Source organism: Metarhizium robertsii (assembly GCF_000187425.2).
Source record: "Metarhizium robertsii ARSEF 23 chromosome Unknown MAA_Scf_6, whole genome shotgun sequence".
Taxonomy (NCBI): Eukaryota; Fungi; Ascomycota; class Sordariomycetes; order Hypocreales; family Clavicipitaceae; genus Metarhizium; species Metarhizium robertsii.
Genome location: NW_011942204.1, coordinates 42267 through 56436, shown reverse-complemented (window position 1 = coordinate 56436; position 14170 = coordinate 42267). Strand labels below are relative to the sequence as shown.

The following is a 14170-nucleotide window of genomic DNA, read 5'->3' as shown; positions in this document are numbered from 1 at the left end:
TGTTGGCGAAGCTGCTCTCAATCTCATCGGCCTCGCCGTCTCGGCGTAATGGGCCGTTGCATGGGCCACAGTCGCCATCCCGATGCAGCGGTGGTACTGTAGCAGAACAGTCAAGTACTACATATGTAGGGATCCTCAATGCGAGAGAATGGAGATATGCCCGCGGCGCAAGGATCAGCGCCAGACCGGCGTTTGCGATTGTCAGCCAGCCGTATAATTTGTAGTCGGTCGTGAATTCGTCGTCGTTGGCCCCAAAGCAATGTTGAGTCTGAGAATGACCAAGAACCTAACAAGGAATGTTCTTGCTGGCTTGAAGTGTACCTTGTATACAGTATTTTGACAGCCGAAAAACACTTTCGACTAGAAAAACACCAGACCAAACACGGACGTAAAGTACGCCCGGGCGGCGGCGGTGTATTGATCATCCACAATGGGGCATGCGGCCGCCTTTCGTGCGCGAGGAACAGATTTTTCCTTTTTGAGACACTCAAGACGCAGGTGGCCAATAAAGGAGGCGGGACACTTCTGATTCCAAATGCATGGCCAAAGCCACACACAAGTTCGGGTCCCGGCATCTTCGCCCGTTGGTATCTGACAGCAGTGGAACAGGCTGGTGGTGATTGTTGCTTTGTAGACATCGCTCTGCAATATATGGAACCAAGAGCTCTGCTATGGCACGACGAGCTCAACGATTTAGGTGTCGATGGCTTCGATGCTTCTATAAATATAGCAGACTCGAGTCGCCGCAATCTCGAGACTACTCAATTTTATATTTGGCAATTCAGTCATCTATGTATCTCATTTGTACTGGTACTACTGGACGCGTCAATTGGAACTGTCAGGATTATTCGCCAAGTGGGATCAACTTGACATGACCGCTTGGATGTGGACCATCAACCTACCCGACATTTCCGTACCACCAGTCTTGGTCAAAATTGTATACTACGTACGTAATATCTAAACGTATGTACAGCACCGAACCCCCTGTCTTATAACACCACATTCAAGCGTCGCCGACTTTTCAACTGTTGGTCCATGGTGTGAAAAGTCAATTCAATGCCAACTTTGGTCAGGCGGCATTGACAAAAAGATTGACGGAACTGGATCCGAGTCTGGGGCCACGCCGAGCACCATGCCAAGAGCCGGGGCAGCTGTTCAATGTTCGCTCAGGAAATGCTCAGCCGGTTGCTATTTTGGCTTTTGGTTGTCGCCATTGCCTTTGTTTCCCAACTCTAAAAAGGACATCTGGAACCAGATTGAAAGAAGAGTTGACAGTGCTGTTGTATCCACAGAGGCCCCAGCTGCGCGCCGACGTGTAACCACTCCAACTCCAGAGCGACATGATGGTCTTCTCCGATCCCTGTCACCACTAAATCTCCAGGTCTTCCACGCCTTGCAGCCCTATCAGACCCTTGAACCCAATCTAGATGTCGACCGGTGCGCTGGCTTGGCGACCATCGCATGCTGTGCCACCTTGAACAAGCGTTTGGTGATTATTGCATCACCTTGAGCACAACCGTAAAAGTTGTGTTGTTGGATGTTGATTGTCGCCCAGCTGAATCAAAGCGCAGCTCAAAATTGAGACATGATCGGACTTGACCGCGATTTGGTAGACTACACCCGCCCTTGTCCGAACGGTCGGTGCGATTGCCGAGCCTGGTTAAACGCCCAAACGCCACTGAAGACTTGGCGTTCGGTATGCAACTACTACATGGCACCCTGTCTCAGTCATCTATAGAGATACTAGATAACTACAAGGCGATTCCTGATTCTGACGTCTTTTCAAGTCTGCTCATAATTGCATGTGAAATCAATTGATGTTTAGCAACTTTACCACACAGGAGTTGCACTACTCCTCCCCCCCCCCGGTTCTGCCAGTTTGTTGTACGGAGTACTAGCACAGCTCTCATTCGCATGGCTCAACAAACCTTGGTTTGCGGCTGATGGCAAAGATCCAATCAGGCACAGGACACCCCAGTTAGGGTACGGATGGTACTTGCAGACATTGGCTACATGGCGCCTTTCCGTTGGTAGCAGTACCTCCTCGCCTTGCCCAAGTCGAGGACGATCATTGACTCGATTCGCCTACCTCTGCGAGACCAATGCACTTCATGTCTGGGGTCCTATGCGTTATGGTCTATGAATATCACAACGCAGAGTTGTCCTCTGTCTGGCTCCAAAATCGGAATGCTTTGCCTTTAAAGTGGCTTGTATCATAATGCATTAGATGTAGCATGTACTAAAGGTGAACAAACGAGAGAGTCCGGAGTATAAACAAACTGGCGTCTTTTCGGTAGTTTCGAAAAGATAGTTTGCAAGATGTTCAAGGAAAACCCTGTAAAACCTGCCAGCAACTTGACATGACTAGGTGGGGATTGGATATTAAAGGCCCCTGTCAGATTTCTGGCTAAGACGAGCAGGGCAAATTTACTAAAAGGCAGTTTTCATATAGATGCAGACGAGGGGACCGAGTCGAATTATTCCATCCTCTCTCGCGCTCGACTTCGCCCTGTGCCCGGGTCCAGTCTGCCGTTGTAACCAGCCAAACTCTTGTCTCATCACAGCTGCCAACATGTCGAGTTACGACGACAAGCCACCGAACTATAGTCCCGGGCCCGTCTCGGCAGTTAGCCCCAATAGTCTGGGTCCGTGCTACGATCATGATGCCAACGCTCCCGAAGTCGTTGAGCTCATGTCGCCTTCAGACGCCAACTCAGTACAAGGCTTACACTACGGTCAACAACGCTTTCAGGATCACACGAGCGCTCATTACACAGGGCAGAATACAAACAGCGAAGACAATGGTGGGAATGCGACGGACAAGGAGGTAGTGCCCGCAGAGTACGCAACATGCCAAAACCTAGAGAGCGCAATAGCGCCAGCAGGGAACACGCCGAGCGTCTCGCCGCATCAACCATGGCAAGCGCAGAAAGCGGCAGACGCTCCCCTCCCTCCGTTGCCCAACAAAGGAGGAAAAATCCTAGGCTTGAAGCGCGGCGTCTTTTTCATCTTGCTCGGGCTTTTGCTTGCTGTCGTGGTTGCCGCAGTCGTCGGTGGTGTTGCGGGAGGAGTCATCTCTTCAAAGTCAAAGTCCTCATCGGACGCAAACACTACCTCGACGTAAGTTTTTTGCCCCAATCTCTCGAGTCAAGTCTCTAAAAAGTCACGGCTATTAAACCATCTCATAGCCCAGTGCCGACGCCATCCACACCAACAGCCTCATCTACTGCCTCCTCTGCAAGCGCATCTGCGACTCCCTCAGCCACGTTTTTGTACAACGAGACGTCGTTTGATCAGGGCTTTGCATTCCAAGGGTTCTCTAGGAACAAATTTAGCGGCGCGTATACTGCAATCGTTCGGGACAAACAAGGCGGCACAGACTTTGACTTTGACATTCACAGCTACGACTGGGTTGCCAAAATCACCAACTGCTGTGTTTCGTTTTGCAACAACGCCACCAGGGAGGGATGGATGGGATACACGTGCGATTCGAGACACAGGGAGGCGGCTGAGGAATCCTTTGCAAGAGCCTTTATTTGGTGCTCTGATAACCACACGACTCCATACGCACGGGGGAAGTGTGTGTAAAACAGCCGACACAAGGACAAAATGGCCATTCATTTCAAAAATTATATATACGTTGGGCGTCCTAGCAATGACTAAATACAGGGTTGGCGCCCTAATTCCATACAAGAAGAAGAGTATCAACAACAAGGGCCGCAGTTTATGCTTGTGCGCTTGGCCATGTACAAATGTTGTTTACACATGTGCAAATTGTAAACCGTTCCGGGATGCACACTCAATAGTCACCACCCCAGTTGCCGCAGCCGTTATGCCCAGGAGCATGAGGCCTGCGCGAGGTGCGGACAGGGTCAGGGCCGGGCTGGGGGAACTCGACATCGGTGCCCTCGTACGTGCAGACGCCGTTTCCGACGTTGGCGACAAACATGGCAGGACGGCTTTGGTACGAGTCTGCGGCGCCGCGCCGCGCCCATTTGTTGCCGGCCTTGACCGTGATGGCGGCGCAGTTCATGTACATTTCGCGGTTGCCCTCATTGTTGAACCAGGACCAGCCGAAGAGCATGTCGCCGGCGGGCAAGTCGCTGGGCAGAGTAAAGCTGTAACTGGAGTCGCCCAGGACCGGACAGTTGCCCATCCACGAGCGAATGACTTTCCACGAGTTGCCGCGGTCGTAGGACACCGAGGCCTGGCAACTGCCGCCGTCGTGAGGAATGCGTCCGCTGATGGTCATGGAGTAGGTGCCGCCCGCGGTCCACGTTGCTACCGGCCTGCCCTTTGGCGTGCCCAGATATTTGGCGTAGCCTTTGCAGGGGAAGTCGCTTCCGTCCGAGTTCAGCGGCGAAATCATGTCGTAGTCAATGTCCCAGCCTGTATAGGGGTTGAAACTGGAGCGGATGGGAGGAGGATCCTTCATCTCCATGTGTGCTGCGGCAAATGCAGCCATGCCCAGGCAGGCGCCGATGACGTGGGAGGCTTTCATCTTGTTGGCTTATACAGGACGTGCCCAGGAGTTGTGAATAGCTGATTAGTTGAGAATCGGTGCAAGTCTTGATGAGCTGATCCATGGCGATCCGACTGGAAAGACGTCGGTGGCAGAAGCATTTTATATTCCTCACGATCCCTTTTGGCTCCTCATTCTCCTTTGTCTCTAGAATACCAACAAGTCCAAACATGTTACCACATTGGTTTTACGAAAAGGGGTTATCAGGGTTAATGTCACTATCCCCCACGCTCCAAACTGTACCAGACCATTCATTCTTCACGGACCAGCTTCAAAGCGAGGGAGCGATGGGGATACCTTCCTAATGCAGCGGGTCGTTAACAATAAACACGACACATGAAGTGAATACAGTCAATGCGAACGGGAATAATGCCTTGGCAGACACATCGACATCCATGTCACGCCAGAAACAGGTCATGGACAAATGGGAATCCCACAGAGTTCCATGGTTCTATTACAGGCGCGCCACTTGAGGCTCCTGAAATGCAAAATATATCCGCAGTCGTAGTCCACCATCAGGCCCAGTATAGGCATATTCTTACCAACCGTTCAACTATACCCAAGATACTTGCCCTGAATGATTCCGCATCGGATCATCATGTTATGAGCACCAGGAACGGCGGCGGGGTGTCGATCTCCTCCCACCCGAATGACTTGTTCGCACCGGGAGCCTTTTGCGCCGTCCAATGAGGAGCTGCAACGTTCCTGGAGACCAAGCGACGTGGTTGATCGCGCCTGTTTTTGGCATCTCCAGACGTCTGGTTGATCTTGACGGGTTTGCCCCCACGTGGGACCTTGACGGTGACAGTTTCATCAGGTGAAGCAGGCTTGTAACTTACTATTTAGGCAACTAACTGCATGGAAATGGTTACGAATAGTCCCAAAGGAGACGCGGAACTAGTAATAATCCGTGAAGGCATGACCTCATTGCCGAGCGCTCTCATCTCACGCGAGTAGTGGCTCAGCATAAGTTATGAGGTCACACCCGGTTTTTAGTGGTTGGGGAGACGAGTATCTTATCTTACTTCCAAAATCCATGTCCATTTCCGATTCTGGAAACATGAATATATGTAAATTCACCAAGGATTTGGGCGTTTGTTGTTGCAGCAACCCCTATAAACTACTCCTCTCCCTTCACATCAAGACGGATGGTGTCCAGAGTGAACAAGACTTGCGTGCAAGACTGTACATCTCACGTGGGGTCAAGTCGGTCGCATTCACTGGGTTGACCCGATAATTGAGACGGTAGGGCTCTTGCTCTCTCCATTGTCTCACCCCCAAATGCATGACAAGACAAGTTGAAGCTGCTTGACACGTGGGACTGGCGCACCGGTGACATTTGGATGGCACCACCCAGTGTGCTTAGCATCTGCTCCCAAAGCAATATTGAAGTGTGTTGCCGATGGATGCCCTGCACTCCGGCTCTGGAAGGCTAGGCGGAGTCTCGGCCAAGGAGCGCAGACTATGTCACCAACATTGGAGTTTGTATTTTCGGACTGTACGGACTCTAGTACTGAAACATCAGTCCTGATTATACTGCTAATACCTGCCCATGTCAAGGCTGCGTTTATTGCAAGCCCCAGTCTAGGCGTAGCATTATTGGCATGATGACAGGCAAGACAAGACAGGGCGGGTTTCAATGTTGGGAATTTATCCACCAACATCTGCCATCTTACGTGGGAATCCCAGCGAACAGCACCTGGAACACCATTACCAGAGTGTATCAAATTGATTGACTCCCGCTACTCGCGGTACCATACATTGGCCTGGAGCAGTTTACAACACGAGGTCTGACTGTCCTGTAATGACAAGTCCCGCTTTTCAGAGACAAGTTACGTTACAACCGCACACGGCAAGGCCTGCTGACCCCGATCGAGGTCCTTATTTTCCTCCAATCCCCAAAATCGGCGCAATTACCTTCCCCATTTCAACATGCTTTGGGTCCATCAAGACGACTGACTGCCAGGCCGGCGTGAGACCGGGCTGAGGGTGGCTCAGGGCTAGACCAGAGTCCTCCCCCAAGGTGTCAGCAGCGACGATTCCAACTCGAGGATAGTTCCGGCATTTGGGTCTCAAATTATCCATCCATGGCTCACCCGTCCGGGGATCGTCCGGGGATGGCCACGGCATAGGCCGTCGCCGCAAGTTATGGCCAAGTGTAAGAATCATTGAATGGCTCGAGGTCCAACACGTACGCATATAAGTAGGCTGGCCGTACAGGTTCTGCAATACCAGACGCCTGACGGGTCAAGATTCACACAAACACCGTCAATCTCGCCACCACACTCAAGATGCGTTCAACCAGTCTCTTTGCCGTGGCCACCCTCGGCGCCGTAGCCTCTGCCTACCAACTCCCCGCCAATCTCAAGAAAATCTATGATCAGCACAAGGTATGTTGCAAACGCAGGCGACAGCACGTGTCGGTCGCTAAGACGAGACACCACACAGGCCGGGACATGCTCCAAGAAACTTTCAGGAACCTTCAGCGGCGGCGCGGCCTACTGCGGAGATATCCCCAACGCCATCTTCCTCAAGGGGAGCAGCGGCAACTACGACAACATGGACATTGACTGCGACGGCGCAAACAACTCGGCCGGCGGCTGCGCAAACGACCCCAGTGGCCAGGGGCAGACGTCCTTCAAGGACACCGTCAAGACGTACGGTATTCCCGATCTCGATGCCAACATCCACCCGTACGTCGTCTTTGGAAACGAGGGCGCCAGCCCGTCGTTCAACCCGCAGAGCAAGGGGATGAAGCCTCTTAGCATCATGGCCGTCGTGTGCAATAACCAATTGGTGCGAAGTATCCCGGCTCCGGTCCGTCGCCGCCATCCAATTGCTAACAAGAGCTTTGTTTCTAGTTTTATGGCGTCTGGGGCGACACCAACGGATTCACTTCGACCGGCGAGGCGTCGCTCGCCATGGGCAAGCTCTGCTTCCCCAACGAGGGCCTTTCCGGCGACAATGGCCACGACCCCAAGGATGTTCTCTATATTGGCTTCACTGGAAGCGATACCGTGCCTGGCAAGAGCGGTGCGAATTGGGGGGCAAAGAAGACGGCTGAGTTTGAGGATAGCATCAAGGCCCTGGGCGACAAGCTCGTCGCGCGCCTCTAGATGTAAAAGTACTTTACTTGCCATGAGTCTGCGCGACCTCCTGTGATTGTATCGACATGTTTATTTTTTTTTTTTCATTTGGCGGCGGCGGGGGCGCGCCCTTGCCTTCCACCTTGTTCGTCATGATTTGCATCTCGGAACTCGTGCGTACAGGCTGTCCCCGTGGATGCGATTGCCCTTTGCGTGTCCTCGTCAATCCACGTGTTTGGCCTCATGGGCTAGCATGGCCTGATGGCCAGTAGGGTTGTTTCTGCATCTTACGACCCTCGGGAAAATGTGTATAGCTCATCGTGCCATCTCGAACGGCGCGTAAGCCCAGCGCCGCTGTCATGCGGTGAGAGGTGCCAGGCCGGACATCCATAAGCGCTGTATGTATCTGCCATTTGTAGCCTCAGGAACTATATCATCAGACGAGACCGCTCGACTACAGAAGGCGTTGGTCAATTTTGTGTCAGTCCCCTGCGGCCACGGACGGCCATGGTTCGCCCCTCGTACGACTTTTCCACCAGTAAGGCCGTGTTTTAAACTAGACTCGGCCATGATGACTAGCCAAGTCCGGCGATCGTCTGGAAACACCGCCAGCCAAATGAATATCGTGGCTTCGTAGTTCGGACTCGGACAGAAAACCGCCATGACTTGGTAATACAGCCGGTTCATCACAAAGCTCCACGGAACTCAACACTTTACCATGTTATGAAACAAGGGCCCGGCGTGCTCGTTACAAATCCCTTGCGCTGACAAGAGCAGGCACAATCACGTCGACGGCGTTTGCAACGGACTTTTTAACCCGACTTGGAGAGCGCCGGGCCCGGACATTCCGCGGGCAACTCACCGACCGGCCAACAGCCAAACATGGAACCAACCAACCATGTTGAACCGGACCCTGAAAAGTCTGGATTAGGATGCAGTCTTTTCGGATGACTGGTTGGGTCCGTCTGACCCTTGGCCTGGTGTCCGTCGTTATTGGCCGCACAAATGGCCATTGTTTCCCTATCTCCGGGAACGACTTGGACATAATCATCATGCGGCCAGTGGCTATCGGCTGGCTTCTCGATGGAAGCCATGTTCCAACACTCGGCGTCACCACTTGCGGCACGTCAAGGGTCCGAGATGAAAGACCAATGCGTCACGGCCGAGTTACAAATGTGTTGGACGCCCAACGCACAAGGCCATTGCTGACCACGTTGATTCAAGGCACCCAGTCTGCCACGGACAAAAGTGGACGCAACTACGGAGCACGGAGTAGTCGGCCACGGCATTTATCCACGAAACCCGGCCCGATGGCATACATGAAAGACGCTTCCTCGTTTACACAACGCCCATTCATAGCCCGCGACTTTTCCCCAACCCATCTCCCTCCATTGCGTGGCATCTGATTCCCCATGCCGAGACAGTGTCGATATAATATGCGGGCATCCAGGCTTGGCATTTGCAAACAGTCCAACCAAAGACATACATGATTCGCTCCGCATCTCGTTACCACCATGGCAACAAGACCGGCCAACCACGACCACCGCGATGGCGAGGAACCGGCCCTTCAGCACAAGATTCCCTACTGGCGGCTTGTTATAGACCAAGCAGGCGTCACTCATCATGTCCTTCACCACGAATACCCAGGATCGGGCACCCAGGAGGACCCCTACCTGGTGCAATGGACGCCAAACGACCCCCGAAACCCCATGGGCTTCAGCGACGCCAAAAAATGGTTCATCACCATCACCGTGGCCGTCGCCACGCTCGCCGTGTCCCTCGTCTCCTCCGCATACACGGGGGGCATGAAGCAAATCATCATCGAGTTCCGCGCCAGCCAGGAAGTAGCCACGCTCGGCGTCTCGCTGTTCGTGCTCGGCTTCGCCGTCGGGCCGCTGCTCTGGGCGCCCCTGAGCGAGCTCTTCGGGCGGCAGATCCTCTTTGCCGGCACGTACGCCTGCCTCACGGCCTTTAACGCGGGCTGCGCCGGCGCGCAGAACATCTGGACGCTGTGCATCCTGCGCTTCTTCGCGGGCGCCTTTGGCTCGTCGCCCCTGACCAACGCCGGCGGCACCATTGCCGACATGTTTGAGCCGGCGCAGCGCGGCCTGGCCACGGCCATCTTCGCCGCCGCCCCCTTTCTCGGCCCGGTCCTCGGCCCCATTGCCGGCGGCTTCTTGGGCATGGACGCCGGCTGGCGCTGGGTCATGGGCTTGCTGGCGGCCTTTTCTGGGCTCGTGTGGATTCTGGGCGTCGTCCTCGTTCCCGAGACGTATGCCCCCGTCATCCTGCGCCGGAGAGCGGCCAGGCTGTCTGGCATGACGGGCAAGCACTACGTCAGCAAGATGGACCATGATAGGGGCCGCGTCACGTTTGCCGAGTCGTTCAAGTCGGCGCTCTCGCGGCCGTGGATACTGCTGTTCAGAGAGCCCATCGTCTTTCTTCTCTCCGTGTACATGGCCATTGTGTACGGCACGCTGTACATGCTCTTTGGTGCGTTCCCCATTGTGTACCAGCAGCATCGCGGTTGGAACCAGGGCGTCGGGGGGTTGGCTTTTCTGGGCATCATGGTGGGAATGCTTGCCGCCATAGCCTTTACGCTCCCCTTGAACAGGCGGTACATCGAGACGCAGCGCAAGTGCGGCGGCCACGCACCGCCCGAAGCCCGCTTGCCCGGCACGCTTGTCGGGTCCATTGCCCTGCCCGTGGGCTTGTTCTGGTTTGCCTGGACGAATTCCAGCTCGGTTCACTGGATTGTCAGCATTCTCGCGGGCGTGCCCTTTGGTTTCGGCATGGTCCTGGTGTTCCTGAGCATCCTCAACTATCTCATCGACTCGTACACGATTTTCGCCGCCTCTGTCTTGGCAGCCAACTCCGTCTTGCGTTCTCTCTTTGGAGCCGCCTTCCCCATGTTCGTGGGGAAAATGTACGAAAACTTGGGAATCCACTGGGCATCCTGTATCCCGGCCTTCCTTGCCCTGGCCTGCGTGCCGTTCCCGTTTCTGTTCTACAAGTACGGTGCGTCTATTCGGGCCAAGTGCAAGTTTGCCGCCGAGTCGGCTGCCTTTATGGAGAAGCTACGTCAACAATCTCCCGAAGCTCCTACCGCCGTGGAGAAGATGGACGGTGACGCCACCGAGACGGGTGCCGATCTCTCGAGCGACGACGAGACCAGGACGGGCGAGGAAGGGACGACATTCTCCCCCCTCAAGGTGACGCAATCTCATGCTTCGACACGTGGTCAAGCGGCTGCCGACACGGCGCTATACGATGGCAATCCATACAATATTGACCGTGTCAACAGCAACCACTCATTTGCTAGTCACAACTAAACTGGTGCATAGCGCGTCGTAATACCTCACAGTTTCCATTATTAATCCGTGGCTGGAGTCACAGAACTCGCCTGATATTCTCTCTTCTCATTGTCTTTGATCTCATCATGGTTCTTACTTGGGTTTGGCATATGTACACATGGAGCATAGAATAGCGGGAACATGACAACCATATAGGGTCTGTAGCATAAGATGTTTTTTTCTAGCAATAAGTTTACACTGATAACCCGAGGTATATTATAATACACGGCGAGAGAGATGTATACTCGCTTTCAGTTAAATCATTTCATTTCACGCTGGGCAGAGGGGTAAATCAAGGCGGATTTCTATTTCAAAGTGTATCAACTATCCCTAAATATCCAACAGTGAACGATAATAGCATATTACCAACTAAAATGTGCCTAATTACCTATTATAGTGCATACGCGGACCTGGAATGGACTCGCATGGCAAATAATGCTTGTCATAGCCCCCGTCAACCACTCCCTTCTCCTGCATGAGAGAAAATTAGTAGTATTTCGGGTTCGTCGGGTCGGTCAGATCAAAGATGACGACGCTATGGGGACGCTGGTGATTGTGCAAGTCAGCTTATGCTTTCAACTAGTTTTGGAATGAGTGACGCCTGGCATGTTACTTACAGCTCCACCTCTGGTTTTTGTAAAGATGTTTTCAAAGTCAATGGTTCGGTTGAAGCTCAGCGAGCCGTCGGGGAGAATATCAATCCAATGACCTTTGTAATCTCCAGGGGTGTTGAGCACGGAAATCTACTCGCGTCAGCTCTCATTCTATTAGTAAAGCTGGTTATACTAACGTCTCCTGCCTGGACGAAATAACCTGTGACCAAGAGGTTCTTTTTGTCGGGAGAAATCTTCACATAGTGAGGTCCAATGATGGGCTGAGACTCATCAGGGTTGTCCAGACGTTTGACATTGTTCAGGTCTGAAATGTCTAGAGCAGCGACGTGGTTACCCAACGTGAAAGTAAAGTATGCCAGCTTCCCATCGTCGCTGATGTCAGAGTAAATGGCAACAGAGTCCTTGGCCTTGTCCCCGAGATCATAGAAAAGTTCAGCAACGCCCTGTTTGCCGTTGGCATCTTTTCGGAATGGGTAAATGATCCAGACCTGGCCCGGGTTGACCGCACTGTAGAACATTTTTTTAGAATCTTGTATCCTAGTATTAATAATGGTTTGTTGACTCACGTGGCTAGAGCGGCGCTCTCCTTGTTTCCAGGAATAAACTTGACATCTTGGATACCACCACCCTGTGTATAGTTAGTCACCTAAAGCACTGCTTCTTCCGGAGGAACGAATTGCTCACATGAGGAATTTGGATCGTGGATATAATCTTGCGGCTATCGAGCTCCCACAGACGCAGCGTGTTTGCCTTTTGGATGCCAAGAGCCGAGACGGGTTTGAGAATGCTAAGTGGAACGACAAAGTCCGAAGTGAGGATAACGTTGTTCTTGAAGTCGACACTCAGGCCGTGTGGTGTGAACTGTTCACCGAGAATGTTGAGCTGCTCAAGTCAGTACTTTTGCTTCTGATTTTATTTCCGGTCTATTACACACTGTTCCCTCGACATCCTCTGGCCATTCATGAATAATATTGCCCTTGGCGTCTGTCTCAACCAGGCGTCCGGGTGAGCTTCCCACAGCGCTACCCATGTATGTAATCAAAAATCCACTGCAACACTTTCAGTTAGCTTTATTTGTGTCTAATGTTTTCCAAGGTGACGTACCCTTCAGGCTTGGCTCGGATCTCGTCAGTGATGGAACTCAGCAGAGCCCGGTTGCTGTGAGCAAACTTTGGGTGATAAGGATCACTGGAATCCCAGTAGAAAGCAGTATCCTGGGTTTTGAGGAGGGAGAGCAATCCGCCGCCAACCAGAGTCTTTCCGTCCAATGAGGTTCCCAGGTGATGAGGAGAATTGCCGCTTGTAGGAACATCTGATATGTGGATGATTGTCCCAAATGTATCCTATCCAACAGGTCAGAAACAGGCTATTTAGATTCATTAGGAATAGGTCTCTTACATCATCCAAGCTCACAGTTACCAAGAAATCCTTGTGGGTATTATCGCCAGCGCCTGTCCAGAAGTGGCCAATCTTCTTCGGCTGAATGTTGGACACGTCAAAGGGCGGACTGTCGACCGGGGGCGTTGGCACTTGAAGGATAGGCAAAGGAGGAGCATTTGATGCCAAGGGCTCCGTGACACCCGGAATCGCTGGAATAAGGGGAGGAAGACTCAAGCCGAGGGGATCTCGCTTGGCAGCAGTACGACTGCCGTCCACAGGGCCTGCCAATACAAAGTCGGCGACGCCTGCGAGCAGCAGGAGAGAGTGGAAGCTGCGTCTCATTTTGAGTGCCTTTCGAGGTAGTTTGAGCAAGTAAATGATGAGAATGTGTTTGATTGTGAATGATACAGGACTTGGGTGAGCAAGTTTATCCAACTATATATCTGTGAAAAGCTCCTTCTATGCCAGCATCCCTTTTCTTCCAGCTACCCTTGTACGATTTATACCATCGTGGATTCAGTCATTACTACGAATATGATGCAATTTGGTTATTTACGCAAGTGCCTTTGCTTTTTTCTCCTGGATTCCGCTATCGAGATCCCAACCACGAGGCTGCCTCTAGGTGCCGATGCCACGCAGGGAGTACACTGCTTCACCATTTAGACGCTCCTGATGCACACCAAATGTTGAGGAATCGCGGCAGTTCAAGAAACTTGACCTGCTCATTCTCTCGATCAATGACGGAATATGCATGTCTCACTGATCCCATTTGACTACACCGCTTCGGGTCACCCACGGCGAATTGGATGTTGAAGATGACAACGATTTCGGGATGAAGAAGTGCATTTTCAAATCTCTTTTACCACTTTTAGAACGCCACAAATTTCCCTGATTTTACTGGATGCTGCTCCCTGTAGTTGCGCTATGGTTACAATCAAGCCACGAGAACTTGGAAGGCATCTCCGTAAAGCACCGCTGGCATTATCGCGGCGAACGTTGAAGGTTACAAAGAGGGACGAAAAAATAAGTGAAGTGGAATTTCAACATGCTCTCTCACTTATTTCAAGTTTATTAATTTCTGATGCCGTTCTCTAGAAATTAGTGAGCCAATTGATGGCAGATTGTCATACATGCAACCGCCGCATTCACGCTCCGATGGCGAGCGCCCCGAGTGCACAGGTCTCCGCTAGCTTTCATTTGGTAGCTTCAATGTTA

At 52.4% G+C, this 14170-nt stretch overlaps 5 protein-coding genes across 5 annotated transcripts; 3 read left to right on the top strand and 2 right to left on the bottom strand.

Annotated features, from left to right (window-relative positions):
- Window positions 1-2572: 2572 nt before the first annotated feature.
- On the top strand, window positions 2573-3588 carry MAA_09020 (uncharacterized protein; the record flags this gene model as incomplete). The annotated part of the gene is made up of 2 exons (XM_007827018.1): window positions 2573-3120; window positions 3189-3588. The coding sequence occupies 2 exons, from the start codon at window positions 2573-2575 to the stop codon at window positions 3586-3588; spliced, it is 948 nt and encodes a 315-aa protein (XP_007825209.1).
- A 211-nt stretch (window positions 3589-3799) lies between these two features.
- MAA_09021 (extracellular protein) lies at window positions 3800-4501 on the bottom strand (the record flags this gene model as incomplete). Its single annotated transcript, XM_007827019.1, has 1 exon — window positions 3800-4501. The coding sequence occupies one exon, from the start codon at window positions 4499-4501 to the stop codon at window positions 3800-3802; it is 702 nt and encodes a 233-aa protein (XP_007825210.1).
- Window positions 4502-6813: 2312 nt separating this feature from the next.
- MAA_09022 (chitosanase) lies at window positions 6814-7638 on the top strand (the record flags this gene model as incomplete). Its single annotated transcript, XM_007827020.1, has 3 exons — window positions 6814-6912; window positions 6971-7339; window positions 7384-7638. 3 exons carry the CDS (start codon window positions 6814-6816, stop codon window positions 7636-7638), a joined length of 723 nt encoding a protein of 240 aa, XP_007825211.1.
- Window positions 7639-9122: 1484 nt separating this feature from the next.
- MAA_09023 (Major facilitator superfamily domain protein) lies at window positions 9123-10940 on the top strand (the record flags this gene model as incomplete). The annotated part of the gene is made up of 1 exon (XM_007827021.1): window positions 9123-10940. The coding sequence occupies one exon, from the start codon at window positions 9123-9125 to the stop codon at window positions 10938-10940; it is 1818 nt and encodes a 605-aa protein (XP_007825212.1).
- Window positions 10941-11447: 507 nt separating this feature from the next.
- Window positions 11448-13297, bottom strand: MAA_09024 (selenium-binding protein; the record flags this gene model as incomplete). Its single annotated transcript, XM_007827022.1, has 8 exons — window positions 11448-11507; window positions 11579-11704; window positions 11752-12082; window positions 12142-12203; window positions 12260-12457; window positions 12510-12624; window positions 12680-12918; window positions 12974-13297. The coding sequence occupies 8 exons, from the start codon at window positions 13295-13297 to the stop codon at window positions 11448-11450; spliced, it is 1455 nt and encodes a 484-aa protein (XP_007825213.1).
- Between the last annotated feature and the right edge of the window lie 873 nt (window positions 13298-14170).